Source organism: Pseudophryne corroboree, unplaced genomic scaffold (genome assembly GCF_028390025.1).
Source record: "Pseudophryne corroboree isolate aPseCor3 unplaced genomic scaffold, aPseCor3.hap2 scaffold_771, whole genome shotgun sequence".
NCBI lineage: Eukaryota > Metazoa > Chordata > Amphibia > Anura > Myobatrachidae > Pseudophryne > Pseudophryne corroboree.
The window spans coordinates 219480-241227 of NW_026970350.1; the positions used below are offsets into that span (position 1 = coordinate 219480).

Here is a 21748-nt window from a genome sequence, read left to right on the forward strand (position 1 = left end):
TCCTTTCCAGGTGGAACAGGCAGTATCGTTGGATCAGGGCTGAGAAGATGGTACTATCTCTGGAGGTACATCTGTCTCTCACCTGGTGGCTAGAGATGTCACACTTGGACAAAGGATGTCCTTTTATGGATTCTGGATTGGGTGGTCCTCACGTCTTTCCGGGTCGGTGGTCTCCAGACGAAAGTTGCTTGCCAATCAATGTCCTAGAACTTCGGGCAGTCTACAGAGCTTTCGTTCAGGCTCAGGATCTCCTCCAAGGCAGGCCTGTTCAGATTTAGTCCGACAATGCCACTGCCACCAAGGGGGCACTCACAGCCATCTGGCTATGGCAGTGGTGGAGCGCATGCTCCAGTGGGCCGAAACTCGCCTTCCGGCCATCTCGGCTGTGTTTCTGCCAGGAATCCTCAACTGGGGAGCAGACTTTCTCAGTCGGCAGGATGTCCACAGCGGCGAATGGTCTCTGCACCCTGAAGTGTTCCAGAACCTGGTAAACAGATGGGGTCTGCCAGATGTAGACCTGATGGACTCGCGTCACAATCACAAGGTCCAAATCTATAGATCCAGGACCAAAGATCCGCAGGCAGCTTTCGTGGACATTTTAGCAGTACGGTGGACCTTCCTTCAGAGATACCTGTTTTCTCCAGTATCGCTGTTACCCAGATTTCTTCGCAAGTTTAAAGAGGAAGGAGGCCCCATTATACTGATTACTCTGTATGGCCCAGGCACCATTGGTTCGCCGATCTCCAAAATCTATCCATAGACATGCCATTCCTACTGCCACAGCGAGCAGACTTGTTGTCTCGGGGTCCCTGTCTGCATTGGAACCTGGCTCCACTGTCTTTGACGGCTTTGCTCTCGAGTCATCAGTTTTTAGAGCGAATGGGTTCTCGGATGCAGTGATATAGAAAATCTGTGTCTTCAACCCACATCTATTACCAGATTTGGCACGCTGATTTTCAGTGGTGTGCGCCTAGGCGCTATGACCCTCCTACCTTTTTAGGGTCTCCAGGGTACTGGCCTTTCTACAAGCAGGGTTAGACCTTGGTCTTTGCCTAGCATTCCTGAAAGTACACGTTTCTGCACGATCAGTGTGGTTTCAATGACAGATCGCTCCACTACAAGATGGGCGTGCCTTTTTTCAAGGAATACTCCATATCCAGCCTCCCTTTGTACATCCAGTGGCTCCTGGGATATATCCCTAGTCCTGCAAGCTCTTAAGACTTCCCCATTTGAGCCTTTAGAGTCAGTGGACCTTAAGTGGCTGGCTGTAAAGGTGTTATATCTCCTAGCTATTGCCTCTACGAGAAGGGGGTCTGATTTAGGAGTGCTTTCCTGTCCTCCTTCGTTTCTGACCTTCCATCAAGATAGGGCAGTTCTCCGGACCAAGGTGGGACACCTTCCTAAGATGGTGTCCAAGTTTCATCTAAATACAGAGATATTGGTTCCAGCCTTTTAGTCCTGTTATTGGTGAGGCCTTATTGGATGCGGTTCGTGCACTAAGGATTTATGTGGAAAGTACCAGAGTGATCAGGAAAACGGATTCTCTATCTGTCCTGTATGGATTCTATAAGCAAGGCTGGCCAGCTAGTAAACAAACGCTGTCCAGGTGGCTTTGCATGACTATTGCAGAGGCTTACATTCGAGCTGATCTTCCTGTTCCGGTCTCTGCTCATTCGATACGTTCAGCAGGTCCCTCATGGGTGGCTTTCTGAGGTGCTACTGCTGATCAACTCTGCAAGGCAGCTACGTTGTCTTCTATTAACACGTTCCTGAGGTTTTTATGCCTTTTGATACCTTTACCTCTCAGGAAGCTTCCTTAGGACGTTGGATTCTCCTGTCTACTCAGGAGTGTCCCCACCCTTAGGGGAAACTGCTTTAGGACATCCCCTATGTAAGGACTGTGGATCACTATGGATCCTGATGAAGAAAATAAGAGTTATGTTAGACTTATCATGGTGAACTCTTTTTCTTTAAGGCCCACCAAGACACATCCTGTCTTGGGGAAATACTTTTCTCTTACGTCCTAGAGGATGCTGGGATCCACATTAGTACCATGGGGGTATAGATGGGTCCACTAGGAGCCATGGGCATTTTAAGAGTTTAATAGTGTGGGCTGGCTCCTCCCTCTATGCCCATCCTACCGGACTCAGTTTAGAAAATGTGCCTGGAGGAGCAGGTCACGCTTTGGAGAGCTCCTGAAGAGATTTCCATTTTTTTTATTTAATGTTTATTTTCAGTCAGGTCTGTTTAGGCAGCAGACTGACTTCTTCGTGGCACTTAGGGGGGAGAACGGCCCAAATTCCTAGAGAGTTAATGGTCCCGTTTCTCAGCTGACAGGACACTGAGCTCCTGAGGGAGCCATTCGCAAGCCACACCACGGCACAGCGTACCATCCCGCAGCACACCGCCACCCCCTAACAGAGCCTGAAGACAGAAGAGTGGTGAGTACAGCGCGGGCGTCCCGGTTAGTGGGTCGCCGGTAGGAATGGCGGCACAAGGGTAGGAGCGCAGCTCTTAATGCAGGCTACGCTCCAGGGAGGCTCAGAAGGACGCACGCTGCAGCGGGTCCCACTGAGAGGGGCGCACTGAGACTCCTATAATATCCACACTGGCCACACTGTGCTAACAGGGATTTTAATCACTTGGTTAGACATTTAGTTCCTTAGGCCAGTATAAAAAATGCGGGAAGCTGTCGCCATTACAGGGGGCGGGGCTTCACCCAGAGCGGATCCTACAGCTCTCCAGCACCATTTTCCCTCTGCAGCTCATACAGGGAGCATTCACAGGGAAGCGCTGCTCCTCCACAAGGACTCCAGGTCTCCTCAGCGGTACCAGGGGGTCTTAGTGAAAGGGGGGGGGGTGTAAATTTATAAAGCTCTACTGAAGTGCTTGTTATTGTGACCCAGCTCAGTTTAACTTTGCTAAAGGGGCGCTATGTGTCTGGTTCTGATTACTGAGGACCCTGCCTACATATACTGTGTTTCACCTGGTGTGTGTGTGTGTGTGTGTGTGTGTGTGTGTGTGTGTGTGTCCCTTTCACAATCATGTCCATGGACTGTGTCTCTTGTACTGCAGAATGTCTCTCATCCCCTGAGGACTCACTACCCTGCACCCACGATTGTGCTCCCTCTCCAGCTAGTGGGGCTGAACCCCTGTGGTTGGCTTCCATTAAAGGGATGATTTCTAATATTTGCACTAAGCTATCTCATAATGAAAGGGAGACACAATTCTTAAGGCAGTCTATGGATGACCTGATCAACAAAGATTCAGCTCCCATACCTGTGTCTCAATCCCTCGCCATTTGCCCACAAAAGCGTACTCTGGCCCAACTTATGCAGGGTGACCCTGATCCGGATCCGGATGATATGGATGCCAGTGGGGGGATGTTGTCCTGTCACATGGTATCCAGGCCCTCATAGAGGCGGTTAGAACTGTCTTACATATTCCTGTCAGGGCAGAGGAAGTAATTGAGGAATCTTACTTTAATGCAAAAAAGAAATCCTCAGCTACTTTTCCGGCTTCAAAGGAGTTAAATGTCCTCTTTGAAGAAGCTTGGGTGAACCCTGACCAAAAATGTCAGATCCCAAAAATTTTAATTTCTTCCTTCCCCTTTACTTTGGAGGATAGAAAAAAATGGGAAAACCCGCCGATAGTGGACGCTTCTGTGCCCAGGTTGTCTCGAAAGATAGTCTTACCGGTTCCCTGGGCGGCGTCCTTAAAGGACGCGGCTGACCGTAAGAGTGAGACCACTCTCAAATCTATATACTCGTCGGCTGGGGTAGCCCAGAGAACCACTATTGCTTGTGCATGGATCACTAGGGCAATTGCAAGATGGTCTGATAATCTAATTGAAGATTTAGATTCACTAACCAGGGATGACATTAACTCCTACAGCACATCCAAGATGCTGCTAACTTTATGGTGGAGGCCATAAAAGAAATTGGTTTACTCAACGCATGCACCACTGCCATGGTAGTGTCAGCACGCAGGGGCTTGTGGACTGCGGATGCGGATTCCAGAAAAGGCGTGGAGAGCCTACCATTCACGGGCGAAGCTCTGTTTGGAGATGAACTAGAAACTTGGATATCTAATGCCACTGCGGGTAAGTCTACATACCTTCCTTCTGCAGCGACCCCTGCTAGCAAAACCTACTCTGCTCCGACTTTTCAGTCCTTTCGGACAGCTAAATTTAAAAACAAGTCCAAGGGTTCTTCTACAGCTTTCAGTGGAGATAAAGGTAAACCCAGAATAGCCGCAGCTGCAGGTTCTCAAGAACAGACCTCTGGTTCTGCTTCCTCAAAGCCTTCAGCATGACGGTGGACCACACTGCCTGGAAGACAGGCAGGTGGGAGCCAGCTTACGTTATTTCAGTCACATCTAGGCAACGTCATGCCTAGATCCCTGGGTGAAGGATCTTATCACACAGGGATACAGACTGGAATTTCAAGAACTCCCACCTCCCAGAGTCTTCAAATCCGGCTTACCAGCTTCTCCAGAAGCAAGTTTGACCTTACAGGCAGCAATTCAAAAACTGGTACAGACTCAGGTCATTGTTCCAGTTGCACCTCACCTACAAACTAGGGTTATGATTCCAAACTGTTTGTAGTGCCAAAACTGGACAGTTCAGTATGACCCATTTTAAACCAAAAGTCTCTGAACCCATATTTAAAGGTGTTCAAATTCAAGATGGAGTCTCTGAGAGCGGTGATCCCAGGTCTGGAGGATGGGGAATTCCTGGTTCTCTGGACATCAAGGATGCGTACCTTCATGTCCCGATTTGGCTGCCTCATCAGGCTTATCTCAGGTTTGCGTTACAGGACTGCCACTACCAGTTCCAGGCCCTGCCATTTGGACTCGGGTGTTCACCAAGGTGATGGCAGAGTTGATGTTGCTCCTCCGCTTGCGGGGAGTGAACATAATACCATACCTGGATGACCTGCTGATCAAAGCACCATCCAGGGAGAAGTTGTTAAACAGCATTGCCCTCTCAACTACGTTACTCCAGGATCACCGGTGGATTCTGAACCTGCCAAAATCTCACCTGGAACCAACACGGAGGCTTCCATTCCTTGGAATGATACTGGATACTGAGGCGCGGAGGGTATTCCTTCCAATGGAAAAGGCATTGGTGATCCAGTCGATGGTACGGGCCTTTCTAAGGCCGACCCGGATTTCGGTGCACCTGTGCATTTGCCTCTTGGGAAAGATGGTGGCCTCTTACGAAGCTCTGCAATATGGAAGGTGTCACGCAAGGCCCTTCCAGCTGGATCTGTGTGACAAATGGTCCGGATTGCATCTCCACATGCACCAGAGGATACGTCTGTCGCCAAGAGCCAGGATTTCTCTTGTGTGGTGGCTTCAGACTTCTCACCTAAACCGAAGGCCGAAGGTTCGGGATTCAAAATTGGATTCTGCTTCCCACAGACGCAAGCCTCAGGGGTTGGGGAGCAGTCACCCAAGGGGAACAGTTCCAAGGAAAATGGTCAAGTCAAGAATCTATTCTTCTGATCAACATTCTGGAACTCAGGGCCGTATACAACACCCTTCTACAGGCATCCCATCTTCTTCAAGATCAGGCCATACACGTTCAGTCGGACAACGTGACGGCAGTAGCATACATAAACCGACATGGCGGAATGAAAAGCAGAGCTGCAATGTCTGAGGTAAAGAGGATTCTCCTGTGGGCAGAAAGACATGCGGTGGCGTTGTTGGCAATCTTCATTCTAGGAGTGGACAACTGGGAAGTGGACTTCCTCAGCAGACACGACCTTCTTCCAGGTGAGTGGAGCCTTCATCCGCAGGTGTTCGAGTCCCTGGCACGTCGGTGGGGACTTCCCCAAATCGACATGATGGCCTCTCTTCTCAACAAGAAGCTCAAGCAATATTGTTCCAGGTCGAGAGACCCGCAAGCAGTGGCGGCGGACGCTCTGTTGACTCCGTAGGTCTACCAGATGGTCTACGTGTTTCCACCACTTACGTTAATCCCAAGGATTCTCAAAAGAATAAAAAGGGAAAAGGTTCAAGCAATTCTCATTGCTCCGGATTGGCCAAGACGGGCCTGGTACGTGGATCTACTGCTCCTAGAGGACCTGTGGCCTCTTCCTCTTCGAGAGGATCTTCTGCAACAGGCCGTTTGTCTATCAAGACTTACCGCGGCTAAGTTTGACGGCATGGAGGTTGAGCGTCAAATTCTAGCCCAGGGAGGGATTCTGGATAAGGTTATTCCAACCTTGATTCAAGCCAGAAAGGGGGTAGCATCTAAACATTACCACCGTATTTGGAAGAAATAAGTCTCTTGGTGTGAGAACAGGAAAATTCCTGCGATGGAATTGAAGCTGGGACGGTTTCTCCTTTTTCTGCAGGCAGGAGTGGATGTGGGTCTCCGTTTGGGCTCCTTGAAGGTCCAGATTTAGGCCTTGTCCATTTTCTTCCAGAAGCAATTGGCGTCTCTTCCTAAAGTTCAGACTTTTTTGAATGGTGTTCTGCACATCCAACCGCCCTTTGTGCCTCCTATAGCACCTTGGGATCTCAACGTGGTGTTGCAGTTCCTCCAATCGGATTGGTTTGAGCATTTACAGGCAGTGGACATAAAGTTTCTTATATGGCAGACAGTTACACTGTTGGCCCTGGCTTCGGCCAGGCGCGTGTCGGAACTGGGGGCATTGTCTCACAAGAGCCCCTACTTGATTTTTCATGAGGATCGTGCTGAACTCAAAACTCGTCAGCAGTTCCTTCCTAAGGCGTTGCCTGCGTTTCACATCAACCAACCTATTGTGGTTACGGTGATTACCGACACCTCTGCTTCTTCAAAGTCCTTAGATGTTGTGAGGGCTTTGAAAATGTATGTGAAGCGGACGGCTTGTCACAGAAAATCTGACTCGCTGTTTGTTTTCTATGATCCCAATAAAATTGGGTGTCCTGCTTCAAAACAGTCTATTGCTCGCTGGATCAGGCTTACTATCCAGCATGCTTATTCTACGGCAGGCTTGCCGGTTTCCGAAATCGGTTCAGGCCCACTCTACTCGGTTGGTGGTTTCTTCCTGGGCAGCTGCCCGGGTGTCTCGGCTTTACAGCTTTGACGAGTTTGGGCAATCAGTTCTGCAGGAACCTCAGCACTCTCCCACCCGTTTTGGGAGCTTTGGTGCATCCCCATGGTACTAAATGGACCCCAGTATCCTCTAGGATGTAAGAGAAAATAGGATTTCTCTAACGTCCTAAGTGGATGCTGGGACTCCGTAAGGACCATGGGGAATAGCGGCTCCGCAGGAGACAGGGCACAAAATAAAAGCTTGAGTATCAGGTGGTGTGCACTGGCTCCTCCCCCTATGACCCTCCTCCAAGCCAGTTAGATTTTTGTGCCCGGCCGAGAAGGGTGCAATCTAGGTGGCTCTCCTGAGCTGCTTAGAATAAAAGTTTATTTAGGTTTTTTTATTTTCAGTGAGACCTGCTGGCAACAGGCTCACTGCATCGTGGGACTAAGGGGAGAAGAAGCGAACTCACCTGCGTGCAGGGTGGATTGGGCTTCTTAGGCTACTGGACATTAGCTCCAGAGGGACGATCACAGGTACAGCCTGGATGGGTCACCGGAGCAGCGCCGCCGTCCCCCTTACAGAGCCAGAAGAGACGAAGAGGTCCGGTGAAATCGGCGGCAGAAGACGTTCCTGTCTTCAGACTAAGGTAGCGCACAGCACCGCAGCTGTGCGCCATTGCTCTCAGCACACTTCACACTCCGGTCACTGAGGGTGCAGGGCGCTGGGGGGGAGCGCCCTGAGACGCAATATAATAGAAAAATACCTTAGGTGGCTAAAGGAATACATCACATATAGCTCCTGGGCTATATGGATGTATTTTATCCCCTGCCATTTTACACATAAAAAGCGGGAGATAAGGACGTCGTGAAGGGGCGGAGCCTATCTCCTCAGCACACTGGCGCCATTTTCCCTCACAGCTCCGCTGGAAGGACGGCTCCCTGACTCTCCCCTGCAGTCCTGTCGTCTGAATCAGGGTAAAAAAGAGAAGGGGGGGCATTTTGGCAGCAGATAACAAATAAAACAGCAGCTATAAGGGTTTAACACTTATATAAGGTTATCCCTATATATACATATAGCGCTGGGTGTGTGCTGGCAGACTCTCCCTCTGTCTCTCCAAAGGGCTAAGTGGGGTCCTGTCCTCTATCAGAGCATTCCCGGTGTGTGTGCTGTGTGTCGGTACGCGTGTGTCGACATGTATGAGGAGGAAAATGAGGTGGAGGCGGAGCAGTTGCCTGTGTTAGTGATGTCACCCCCTAGGGAGTCGACACCTGACTGGATGATTGTGTTTAAGCAATTAAGTGATAATGTCAGCAATTTGCAAAAAACTGTTGACGACATGAGAAAGCCGGCAAATCAATTAGTGCCTGTTCAGGCGTCTCAGACACCGTTAGGGGCCTTAAAACGGCCGTTACCTCAGTGGGTTGACACAGACCCTGACACAGATACTGAGTCTAGTGTCGACGGTGACGAGACAAACGTAATGTCCAGTAGGGCCACACGTTACATGATCACGGCAATGAAAGAGGCATTGAACCTTTCTGACACTACAAGTACAACAAAGACGGGTATTATGTGGGGTGTGAAAAAACTGCCAATAGTTTTTCCAGAGTCAGATGAAATAAATGAGGTGTGTGATAAAGCGTGGGTGTCCCCCGATAAAAAACAGCTAATTTCTAATAAATTATTAGCACTATACCCTTTCCCGCCAGAGGTTAGGGCACGGTGGGAAACACCCCCTAGGGTAGATAAGGCGCTCACACGTTTATCTAAACAAGTAGCGTTGCCGTCCCCTGATACGGCCACCCTCAAAGAACCAGCTGATAGGAGGCTGGAAAATATCCTAAAAAGTATATACACACATACTGGTGTTATACTGCGACCAGCAATCGCATCAGCCTGGATGTGCAGTGCTGGAGTCGCCTGGACGGATTCCCTGACGGAGAATATTGATACCCTGGATAGGGACAATATTTTGTTAACTATAGAGCATTTAAAGGATGCATTGCTATATATGCGTGATGCGCAGAGGGATATTTGTACCCTGGCATCAAGAGTAAGCGCAATGTCCATCTCTGCCAGAAGAGCATTATGGACGCGACAGTGGTCAGGGGATGCAGATTCCAAACGGCACATGGAAGTATTGCCGTATAAGGGGGAGGAGTTATTTGGGGCTGGTCTATCGGACCTGGTGGCCACGGCAACGGCTGGAAAATCCACCTTTTTACCCCAGGTTACTTCACATCAGCAGAAAAAGACACAGTCTTTTCAAACTCAGTCCTTTCGTTCCCATAAGTACAAGTGAGCAAAAGGCCACTCTTTCTGCCCAAGGGCAGAGGAAGAGGAAAAAGACTGCACCATGCAGCCGCTTCCCAGGAGCAGAAGCCCTCCCCTGCTTCTGCCAAGTCTTCAGCATGCCGCTGGGGCTTTACAAGCAGACTCAGACATGGTGGGGGCCCGTCTCAAGAATTTCAACGCGCAGTGGGCTCACTCGCAAGTGGATCCCTGGATTCTACAGGTAGTATCACAGGGGTACAAACTGGAATTCGAGGCGTTTCCTCCTCATCGGTTCCTGAAGTCTGCTTTACCAAAGTCTCCCTCCGACAGGGAGGCAGTTCTGGAAGCCATTCACAAGCTGTATTCCCAGCAGGTGATAATCAAGGTACCCCTCTTACAACAGGGAAAGGGGTATTATTCCACGCTGTTTGTGGTACCGAAGCCGGACGGCTCGGTGAGACCAATCTTAAATCTAAAATCTTTGAACACTTACATAAAAAGGTTCAAATTCAAGATGGAGTCACTCAGAGCAGTGATAGCGAACCTGGAAGAAGGGGACTATATGGTGTCTCTGGACATCAAGGATGCTTATCTCCACGTCCCAATATACCCTTCTCACCAAGGGTACCTCAGGTTTGTAGTACAAAACTGTCATTATCAGTTTCAGACGCTGCCGTTTGGATTGTCCACGGCGCCTCGGGTCTTTACCAAGGTAATGGCCGAAATGATGATTCTTCTACGAAGAAAAGGCATCTTAATTATCCCTTACTTGGACGATCTCCTGATAAGGGCAAGAACCAGGGAACAGTTAGAAGTCGGAGTGGCACTATCTCAGGTAGTACTACGTCAGCACGGGTGGATTCTAAATATTCCAAAATCGCAGCTGATTCCAACGACACGTCTACTGTTCCTAGGAATGATTCTGGACACAGTCCAGAAGAAGGTGTTTCTCCCGGAGGAGAAGGCCAGGGAGTTATCCGAGCTAGTCAGGAACCTCCTAAAACCAGGACTGGTCTCAGTACATCAGTGCACGAGGGTCCTGGGGAAAATGGTGGCTTCTTACGAAGCGATTCCATTTGGAAGATTCCATGCAAGAATGTTTCAATGGGATCTACTAGACAAATGGTCCGGGTCGCATCTTCAGATGCATCAGCGGATAACCCTGTCGACAAGGACAAGGGTGTCTCTCCTGTGGTGGCTGCAGAGTGCTCATCTACTAGAGGGCCGCAGATTTGGCATTCAGGATTGGATCCTGGTAACCACGGATGCCAGCCTGAGAGGCTGGGGAGCAGTCACACAGGGCAGGAATTTCCAGGGCTTGTGGTCAAGCATGGAAACGTCTCTTCATATAAACATTCTGGAACTAAGGGCCATTTACAATGCCTTAAGTCAAGCAAAGCCTCTGCTTCAGGGTCAGGCGGTGTTGATCCAATCGGACAACATCACGTCAGTCGCCCACGTAAACAGACAGGGCGGCACGAGAAGCAGGAGGGCAATGGCAGAAGCTGCAAGGATTCTTCGCTGGGCGGAAAATCATGTGATAGCACTGTCAGCAGTGTTCATTCCGGGAGTGGACAACTGGGAAGCAGACTTCCTCAGCAGACACGACCTTCACCCGGGAGAGTGGGGACTTCACCCGGAAGTCTTCCACCTGATTGTAAACCGTTGGGAAAAACCAAAGGTGGACATGATGGCGTCACGTCTAAACAAAAAACTGGACAAATATTGCGCCAGGTCAAGGGACCCTCAGGCAATAGCAGTGGACGCTCTGGTAACGCCGTGGGTGTACCAGTCAGTGTATGTGTTCCCTCCTCTGCCTCTCATACCAAAAGTATTGAGAATCATAAGAAGGAGAGGAGTAAGAACTATACTCGTGGTTCCGGATTGGCCAAGAAGGACTTGGTACCCGGAACTTCAAGAGATGCTCACGGACGAACCGTGGCCTCTACCTCTACTGCAGGGGCCTTGTCTGTTCCAAGACTTACCGCGGCTGCGTTTGACGGCATGGCGGTTGAACGCCGGATCCTAAAGGAAAAGGGCATTCCAGAAGAAGTCATTCCTACCCTGGTCAAAGCCAGGAAGGAAGTAACCGCAAAACATTATCACCGTATTTGGCGAAAATATGTTGCGTGGTGTGAGGCCAAGAAGGCCCCTACAGAGAAATTTCAACTGGGTCGTTTCCTACATTTCCTGCAAACAGGACTGTCTATGGGCCTAAAATTAGGTTCCATTAAGGTTCAAATTTCGGCCTTGTCAATTTTCTTCCAGAAAGAACTGGCTTCAGTACCTGAAGTTCAGACATTTGTGAAAGGGGTGCTGCACATACAGCCTCCTTTTGTGCCTCCAGTGGCACCTTGGGATCTCAATGTTGTGTTGAGTTTTCTAAAATCACATTGGTTTGAACCACTTTCCACTGTGGACTTAAAATATCTCACGTGGAAGGTGTCGATGCTGTTAGCCTTGGCTTCAGCCAGGCGTGTGTCAGAATTGGCGGCTTTATCATGTAAAAGCCCTTACTTAATTTTTCATTCTGACAGGGCGGAATTGAGGACTCGTCCTCAATTTTTACCTAAGGTGGTTTCTGCATTTCACATGAACCAACCTATTGTGGTACCTGCGGCTACTAGGGACTTAGAGGACTCTAAGTTGCTTGACGTTGTCAGGGCCTTGAAAATATAGGTTTCCAGGACGGCTGGAGTCAGAAAATCTGACTCGCTGTTTATCCTGTATGCACCCAACAAGCTGGGTGCTCCTGCTTCCAAGCAGACGATTGCTCGTTGGATTTGTAGTACAATTCAGCTTGCACATTCCGTGGCAGGATTGCCACAGCCAAAATCAGTAAAAGCCCATTCCACAAGGAAAGTGGGCTCATCTTGGGCGGCTGCCCGAGGGGTCTCGGCTTTACAACTTTGCCGAGCAGCTACTTGGTCAGGGGCAAACACGTTTGCTAAATTCTACAAATTTGATACCCTGGCTGAGGAGGACCTGGAGTTCTCTCATTCGGTGCTGCAGAGTCATCCGCACTCTCCCGCCCGTTTGGGAGCTTTGGTATAATCCCCATGGTCCTTACGGAGTCCCAGCATCCACTTAGGACGTTAGAGAAAATAAGATTTTACTTACCGATAAATCTATTTCTCATAGTCCGTAGTGGATGCTGGGCGCCCATCCCTAGTGCGGATTGTCTGCAATACTTGTATATAGTTATTGTTACAAAAAAATTTGGGTTATTATTGTTGAGCCATCTTTTCAGAGGCTCCTTTACATTTATCATACTGTTAACTGGGTTCAGATCACGAGTTGTACGGTGTGATTGGTGTGGCTGGTATGAGTCTTACCCGGGATTCAATATCCTTCCTTATTATGTACGCTCGTCCGGGCACAGTATCCTAACTGGCTTGGAGGAGGGTCATAGGGGGAGGAGCCAGTGCACACCACCTGATACTCAAGCTTTTATTTTGTGCCCTGTCTCCTGCGGAGCCGCTATTCCCCATGGTCCTTACGGAGTCCCAGCATCCACTACGGACTATGAGAAATAGATTTATCGGTAAGTAAAATCTTATTTTTAATTACCTACCGGTAAATCCTTTTCACGTAGTCTGTAGAGGATACTGGGTGCCCGCCTGGTGCTTCGTTTTTTTCTGCACTGTTACTTGGTTAAGTATTATTGTTGGATCAGCTGTTGCTGTTCCTGTTCAAGTGTGGTTAGCATGGCTTTCCTCTTGGTTGTGTGTGCTGGTTCGAATCTCACCACTGTTCAGTTAAATCCTTCTCTTGAAGTATGTCCGTCTCCTCGGGCACAGTTTCTAGACTGAGTCTAGTAGGGAGGACATAGTGAGGAGCCAGCATACACTATTATTTTCTTAAAGTGCCCATGGCTCCTAGTGGACCCGTCTATACCCCATGGTACTAATGTGGACCCCAGTATCCTCTACGGACTACGAGAAAAGGATTTACCGCTAGGTAATTAAAATCCTATTTTTTCCCCCCTTTTTGATTTTCTCTACTCTGCAGGACAGTATGTCTTGTATGTTCAGGTCTTCCTTTTCTCCTGAAATCCTGCTCCTGCCTTTTGGCTTGTTAACAAAACTGGCTTCCCTAGGCTGGAGGCGGGGTGTATGAGGAGGACCAGTGCATCATGGGAGCTAAAAACTTAACTGTGTAGTGCCCAGTCGACTCCTACCACCTACACCCCAATGCAAGGACTGTGGATCCTGTGGACCTCAAATATATATATATACAGTCCAGAAAAACGAACCCGCACTCGTGCTCACATACTTGTTAATAATAGGGTGCCTTCAGTAATGATATACAATTGAAAAAAGAGAGACTGCGGCACTCCAAAGAATAAATACACCTTTTAGTGAGAAGTCATGACAGCAAATGCTAGGGCAACGTTTCGGTATACGCAGATACCGTTGTCAAGCCCAATGCTGTAAAACAAACCATGAAATAAACATAACAATGAAAAGTAGCTTACCTAAATACTCTAAAGTCTCCCGCCGCTGTAGGAGGCCGGGATCCGGCAGCCAGCCTCGTGGTGTCCGTCCACTGGGGTCGCCTGCCGATGACGTCAAGCCGCCAGCGCCGGCGGTATCCCGGAAGCGCATTCTGCGTTGCCAGGCAACCAAGCGCCGATGACTACGATGCCTCCCCGGCCCCCCACAGCAGCCTAAGAAACAGGGACGAAAGCACATAATAACAATGATGCTATGGATCAAGCATACATATTATCACTATTAGAATAGAGAAAAGAAAAGAAAATCCAGAACACAATGGTTATACGATATGGTAATAAAATGGTAATGACGAGAAAATAGAAAAAGAATGTTATTAAAACATTACATTACTCATAGTGCTAGATAATTAACACAAACTAAGGAAGTCACAGAAAGGTATTCCAATTACACCGTTCATTTAAACCTGCTGGAGACACTGTATTAAGACGGTGTATCCATTTAATTTCACATCTAAGGAGTTGGCAGCCCTTCAACAACCGTTTCCGGTAAGTCCGATTTTATACACTGTCCCCAAGATCCCCAAGGACCCGATACACCCCCCGGGACGGCCCATTATCTCTGCGAAAAATTCTCTGTATCAACCCATAGGAATGTTTCTTGATCATATTCTGCAACCTCATGTGATACAACATCATAGATTGATTAAAGATACAACCAGTTTTTTTAACCGTTTAATCAACATTGGAGACGTTCTAGCTGGGGCTATTTTATGCACTATGGACATTAATAGCCTATATACGTCTATTCCACATACTCAGGGGTTAGCAGCAGTAAGAACTTTTTACATCAGGCATTCCCAACCACGGTCCTCAAGGCACACTAACAGTGCAGGTTTTAGTGATATCCAGGCTGCAGCACAGATGGTTAAATCAAAATAACTGAGCTACTAATTAAGTCACCTGTGCTGAAGCCTGGATATCACTAAAACCTGCACTGTTAGTGTGCCTTGAGGACCGTGGTTGGGAATGCCTGTTTTACATTAATCAAGGCATCACCGACTTACACATCGAAGTATTCATGCAACTATTAGAACTCACCCTTACCCGTAACTATTTTATCTACAACGGCACATTCTACAGACAACTGTTAGGCTGTGCTATGGGGAGTAATGTCGCGCCTAGCTACGCAAATATTTACATGTTCTTCGAAGAAGAGTCGATGTTCTTTTCAAGTCCTAGCACCTCCGGGAATATTAAATCATATATGCGTTATATTGACGACCTGTTTCTCCTATGGCTTGGTGATGAGGAGTCCCTTTTGGGCCTCATTGAGGCCATCAATTCAAGATCTTCGACCATCAGGATTACGTCAGTCCACAGTCAAACTTCTATCCACTATTTGGATGTCAAAGTATCCATTGAGGAGAGCAAATTGAAGACTGAAGTGTTCTCCAAACCGACTGACCGGAACACACTGTTACTATCCTCCAGTTTCCATCCGAAACCTCTTAAAAAAGGACTGCCTAAATCCCAGATGATACGGGTTGCCAGAATTGCTAGCAATTCAACGATAGCAGCAAGCAGTATTGATACTGTAATTGACAAATTTGTTGCTAGGGGTTATAATTTAACCGAATTGAAAAAACAAAAAATGGAGGTGTTAGCCTTAGATCGGCAACAACTGCTCACTGCAAGAGATAAAGATCAGAAATCGGTGATTCCTTGGAAGTTGGAGTATACAGCAACAAGTCAAGTAGTACAACGAGCAAGCCGTGCTCTCTGGCCCATTGTAGCTTTCGATAAAACTTTACCTTGTTTTTCATCGAAAAGGCCAATGGCCTGCAACACTAGAGGCAAGAATCTTAAAGACATGGTGGTCCATACGGACATTACTGGATTTGCTAAATCCATCTCTACACCTCACTTCTTGTCTAAATCTCCCGGTTGCTACAAATGTCCCAGATGTACCACGTGCTCCTATATGATAACAAGATCTTCATTTAAACACCCTCATTCTTCAAGGACTATTTCCATCAAACATACACTTTCGTGTCTTTCCACCCATGTGATCTATATTATTATTTGTCCGTGTAAATTATATTACGTGGGCAAAACAATTCGTACAGCTCGAGAACGCATGGCGTTACACCGGTCGTCGATTGGGAAAGCCATTACTAGTGGGAACTCTGATCAACCTGTGGCACGACATTTCCAACAAATGGGCCACCCTCTTTCTTCCCTCAGACATATGCTTATAGATCATGTCCCAGCCTCTTTACGTGGAGGGGATCGAGGTGGAAAACTCCTTAGATGTGAAATTAAATGGATACACCGTCTTAATACAGTGTCTCCAGCGGGTTTAAATGAACGGTGTAATTGGAATACCTTTCTGTGACTTCCTTAGTTTGTGTTAATTATCTAGCACTATGAGTAATGTAATGTTTTAATAACATTCTTTTTCTATTTTCACGTCATTACCATTTTATTACCATATCGTATAACCATTGTGTTCTGGATTTTCTTTTCTTTTCTCTATTCTAATAGTGATAATATGTATGCTTGATCCATAGCATCATTGTTATTATGTGCTTTCGTCCCTGTTTCTTAGGCTGCTGTGGGGGGCCGGGGAGGCATCGTAGTCATCGGCGCTTGGTTGCCTGGCATCGCAGAATGCGCTTCCGGGATACCGCCGGCGCTGGCGGCTTGACGTCATCGGCAGGCGACCCCAGTGGACGGACACCACGAGGCTGGCTGCCGGATCCCGGCCTCCTACAGCGGCGGGAGACTTTAGAGTATTTAGGTAAGCTACTTTTCATTGTTATGTTTATTTCATGGTTTGTTTTACAGCATTGGGCTTGACAACGGTATCTGCGTATACCGAAACGTTGCCCTAGCATTTGCTGTCATGACTTCTCACTAAAAGGTGTATTTATTCTTTCTATATCATATATATGTGTGTCTGTGGATGTATGTGTGTATATATATATATTCCTATTTGTGTGTGTGTGTGTGTATGTATATATGTAGATATAGATATATATACTTTTTATTTATTAGATTAGTTTTTCATTAATCTTTTTGTGGTCACCTTCTCTCATGCACTCTGATTTAAGTTAATTATAGATTGTGTCCGCTGTTCTCCTGGGTGCTTTACATTAGGTGTGTAGGTAACGGTCTCACCTATATAAGGTAAGTTGCTGTGAGCTTTAGACCAGGTAGCAGCATACATAAAGTGTAACACTAATGTGATAGCTGTTTTTATGGTAATTATTTTGAGCAATAGAGCAGGCCTGCAGTATAGTGGGGTCCCTTGTCGGGGGCTGCAGGCTTAAATGCATTGGTCAGTAGGTGAACTAAATCTCCCCTGTTTATTATTGTTAGTTATTATAGTGAGTGCAGAGCCCCAGTGAGATAGATATAATATACTAATCCACAGCACTCACCGTTCCTGGATTTGGGGTGCAACACAGTATGTGACCACATTGTTTAAATAAAATCACAGGGGCTCTGCACTCACTATATTAACTAACAATAATAAACAGTGGAGTTTTAGTTCACGTACTGACCAATGCATTTAAGGCTGCAGCCCCCCCCCCCCAGATTACCAGCATTGTATCAATTAACACCAAATTAAAACCCAATGTTTTTTTACTACTGTATTCACCAGTGTTCGCAAATACGCGCTATAGCGCGTATTTTACCCGGATCTGAAGGCGGGGACTCACTTTTCAAAAATGTGAGGGTCCCCAGGGACGCGCTCCACTGCATCGACGGCACTTCTTGCCCGTACACAGCGGACGTGGAGCCTTACCAATGGCAGTCTGGCGCTGCCCCCTCCCCCTCCTGGTCACGTGCAGTGGCTTCACACGGGGGCCGGGCAGTGAGAAAAGACGGCTCTGCGGCTGCTGTACGGGCTGCGGGCGGGCGGTGACTCGCCAAGACCTGCAGCTCCATTCCAACCCGATATCTTCCTCCCTCTCGGCTGCCTCCAGTGTGCTCTCCCACGAACTGTGTGAGGGAGAGCAGCGGTGAGGTCCGGCCAGGAACCTCGCCTCCAGCCCCTGCCGTGCTCTGCCACCATACTTCTGCCGTGAGAAGAGCGGGCTGCACCATTACAATCAGGTGTCCCCAGCATCCCTACGGACACCCAGCTAGCGGGCCTGTGACACGGGAGCCAGTTCCAGAGGTGCCCCCCTCAAACTTCTTCTCACTTCTTTTACCCGACGGAAACAGCAGTGACAGCACATGGCCCTGGTGGTGCGGAAGGTACGTGCTCTACCTGGCGCAGTGTGTATAACGGCGTGCTGTACCTGGCGCAGTGTGTATAACGGCGTGCTGTACCTGGCGCAGTGTGTATAACGGCGTGCTGTACCTGGCGCAGTGTGTATAACGGCGTGCTGTACCTGGCGCAGTGTGTATAACGGCGTGCTCTAGCTGGCGCAGTGTGTATAACGGCGTGCTGTACCTGGCGCAGTGTGTATAACGGCGTGCTGTACCTGGCGCAGTGTGTATAACGGCGTGCTGTACCTGGCGCAGTGTGTATAACGGCGTGCTGTACCTGGCGCAGTGTGTATAACGGCGTGCTGTACCTGGCGCAGTGTGTATAACGGCGTGCTGTACCTGGCGCAGTGTGTATAACGGCATTCTCTACCTGGCGCAGTGTGTATAACGGCGTGCTGTACCTGGCACAGTGTGTATAACGGCGTGCTGTACCTGGCGCAGTGTGTATAACGGCGTGCTGTACCTGGCGCAGTGTGTATAACGGCGTGCTGTACCTGGCACAGTGTGTATAACGGCGTGCTGTACCTGGCGCAGTGTGTATAACGGCGTGCTGTACCTGGCGCAGTGTGTATAACGGCGTGCTGTACCTGGCGCAGTGTGTATAACGGCGTGCTGTACCTGGCGCAGTGTGTATAACGGCGTGCTGTACCTGGCGCAGTGTGTATAACGGCGTGCTGTACCTGGCGCAGTGTGTATAACGGCGTGCTGTACCTGGCGCAGTGTGTATAACGGCGTGCTGTACCTGGCGCAGTGTGTATAACGGCGTGCTCTAGCTGGCGCAGTGTGTATAACGGCGTGCTGTACCTGGCGCAGTGTGTATAACGGCGTGCTGTACCTGGCGCAGTGTGTATAACGGCATTCTCTACCTGGCGCAGTGTGTATAACGGCATTCTCTACCTTGCGCAGTGTGTATAACGGCGTGCTGTACCTGGCGCAGTGTGTATAACGGCGTGCTGTACCTGGCGCAGTGTGTATAACGGCGTGCTGTACCTGGCGCAGTGTGTATAACGGCGTGCTGTACCTGGCGCAGTGTGTATAACGGCGTGCTGTACCTGGCGCAGTGTGTATAACGGCATTCTCTACCTGGCGCAGTGTGTATAACGGCGTGCTGTACCTGGCGCAGTGTGTATAACGGCATTCTCTACCTGGCGCAGTGTGTATAACGGCGTGCTGTACCTGGCGCAGTGTGTATAACGGCGTGCTGTACCTGGCGCAGTGTGTATAACGGCGTGCTCTAGCTGGCGCAGTGTGTATAACTGCGTGCTCTACCTGGCGCAGTGTGTATAACGGCGTGCTGTACCTGGCGCAGTGTGTATAACGGCGTGCTGTACCTGGCGCAGTGTGTATAACGGCGTGCTGTACCTGGCGCAGTGTGTATAACGGCGTGCTCTACCTGGCGCAGTGTGTATAACGGCGTGCTCTACCTGGCGCAGTGTGTATAACGGCGTGCTCTACCTGGCGCAGTGTGTATAACGGCGTGCTCTACCTGGCGCAGTGTGTATAACGGCGTGCTCTACCTGGCGCAGTGTGTATAACGTGCTCTACCTGGCGCAGTGTGTATAATGTGCTCTACCTGGCGCAGTGTGTATAACGTGCTGTACCTGGCGCAGTGTGTATAACGTGCTCTACCCTGGCGCAGTGTGTATAACGTGCTCTACCCTGGCGCAGTGTGTATAACGTGCTCTACCCTGGCGCAGTGTTTATAACGTGCTCTACCTGGCGCAGTGTGTATAACGGCGTGCTGTACCTGGCGCAGTGTGTATAACGGCGTGCTGTACCTGGCGCAGTGTGTATAACTGCGTGCTCTACCTGGCGCAGTGTGTATAACGGCGTGCTGTACCTGGCGCAGTGTGTATAACGGCGTGCTGTACCTGGCGCAGTGTGTATAACGGCGTGCTGTACCTGGTGCAGTGTGTATAACGGCATGCTGTACCTGGCGCAGTGTGTATAACGGCGTGCTCTACCTGGCGCAGTGTGTATAACGGCGTGCTCTACCTGGCGCAGTGTGTATAACGGCGTGCTCTACCTGGCGCAGTGTGTATAACGGCGTGCTCTACCTGAAGCAGTGTGTATAATGTGCTCTACCTGGCGCAGTGTGTATAACGTGCTCTACCCTGGCGCAGTGTGTATAACGTGCTCTACCCTGGCGCAGTGTGTATAACGTGCTCTACCCTGGCGCAGTGTGTATAACGTGCTCTACCCTGGCGCAGTGTGTATAACGTGCTCTACCTGGTGCAGTGTTTATAACGTGCTCTACCTGGCGCAGTGTATATAGTAGGTTCTACCTGGTGCAATGTGTATATGCGGCACTACAGTGTGGTGTAATGTGAATTGGCACTATTATGTGCCAATGAAGCCATGCACCTAAATTTTTGCGGTGCGCACCGCCTGCGGTTTCGGTTCTGGGAGGTGGAGCTCCAATTCACTTTCTGCCAAAGGGCACCAAAATATCTAGTTAAAGCTCTGGGGCAGAGGGTCCTGCATGCTACACAGCCCAGCAGCACTGTCACCCCATGCCCCCACCTTGCAACACTTCTGTAGTGTCCAAATAAGATTAATATTAATAAAAACCTTAATTCCGATGGGACCCAGAACAGAACCGGTAGGACCCCAATTTTTAAAAGTGAGGGGTCCCTGGGACCCACTTTTTTTTGGGGCTCAGCGCGATCACTGTTCACCTCTTTATACACTTTCTGTTTAATATTTCAACTATTTAGTTTATATACTTTACTGTACTTAATAAAAGGCTATATATTATTTATTAGTGAGCAAACAGGACAGCATTTTCTCTTCTTTGGTGTTTTAATGCTTCATTATTGCAAAACCCATGTCACCTCTAGTAATCCCACATGAGCGTCCATGTCACCTCTAGTAATCCCACATGAGCGTCCATGTCACCTCTAGTAATCCCACATGAGCGTCCATGTCACCTCTAGTAATCCCACATGAGCGTCCATGTCACCTCTAGTAATCCCACATGAGCGTCCTGTTCACCTCTAGTAATCCCACATGAGCGTCCTGTTCACCTCTAGTAATCCCACATGAGCGTCCATGTCACCTCTAGTAATCCCACATGAGCGTTCAGTGTTGATCAAGCTCAAGTCTAAGCATCCTAGCTTTTTTTGTTTTTTAATAAACATAAAAGCAAAACCCATGTCACCTCTAGTAATCCCACATGAGCATCCATGTCACCTCTACTAATCCCACATGAGCATCCATGTCACCTCTACTAATCCCACATGAGCATCCATGTCACCTCTAGTAATCCCACATGAGCATCCATGTCACCTCTAGTAATCCCACATGAGCGTCCATGTCACCTCTAGTAATTCCCCATGAGCGTCCGTGTCACCTCTAGTAATCCCACATGAGCGTCCATGTCACCTCTAGTAATCCCACATGAGCATCCATGTCACCTCTAGTAATCCCACATGAGCGTCCATGTCACCTCTAGTAATCCCACATGAGCGTCCATGTCACCTCTAGTAATCCCACATGAGCGTCCTGTTCACCTCTAGTAATCCCACATGAGCGTCCATGTCACCTCTAGTAATCCCACATGAGCGTCCATGTCACCTCTAGTAATCCCACATGAGCGTCCACGTCACCTCTAGTAATCCCACATGAGCGTTCAGTGTTGATCAAGCTCCAGTCTAAGCATCCTAGCTTTTTTTGTTTTTTTAATAAACATAAAAGCAAAGCCCAT

General features: G+C 48.7%; 1 protein-coding gene across 1 annotated transcript in view; it reads left to right on the forward strand.

Moving 5' to 3' along the window:
• Positions 1 to 325: 325 nt before the first annotated feature.
• Positions 326 to 21748, forward strand: part of LOC135040831 (zinc finger protein 84-like) — a gene marked incomplete at its 3' end in the record, with an annotated part of 80640 nt that continues 59217 nt past the window's right edge. The window contains exon 1 of the mRNA XM_063954869.1: positions 326 to 731. Within this exon, the coding sequence (XP_063810939.1) occupies positions 326 to 731 (406 nt within the window). The remainder of the gene's footprint in view (positions 732 to 21748) is intronic.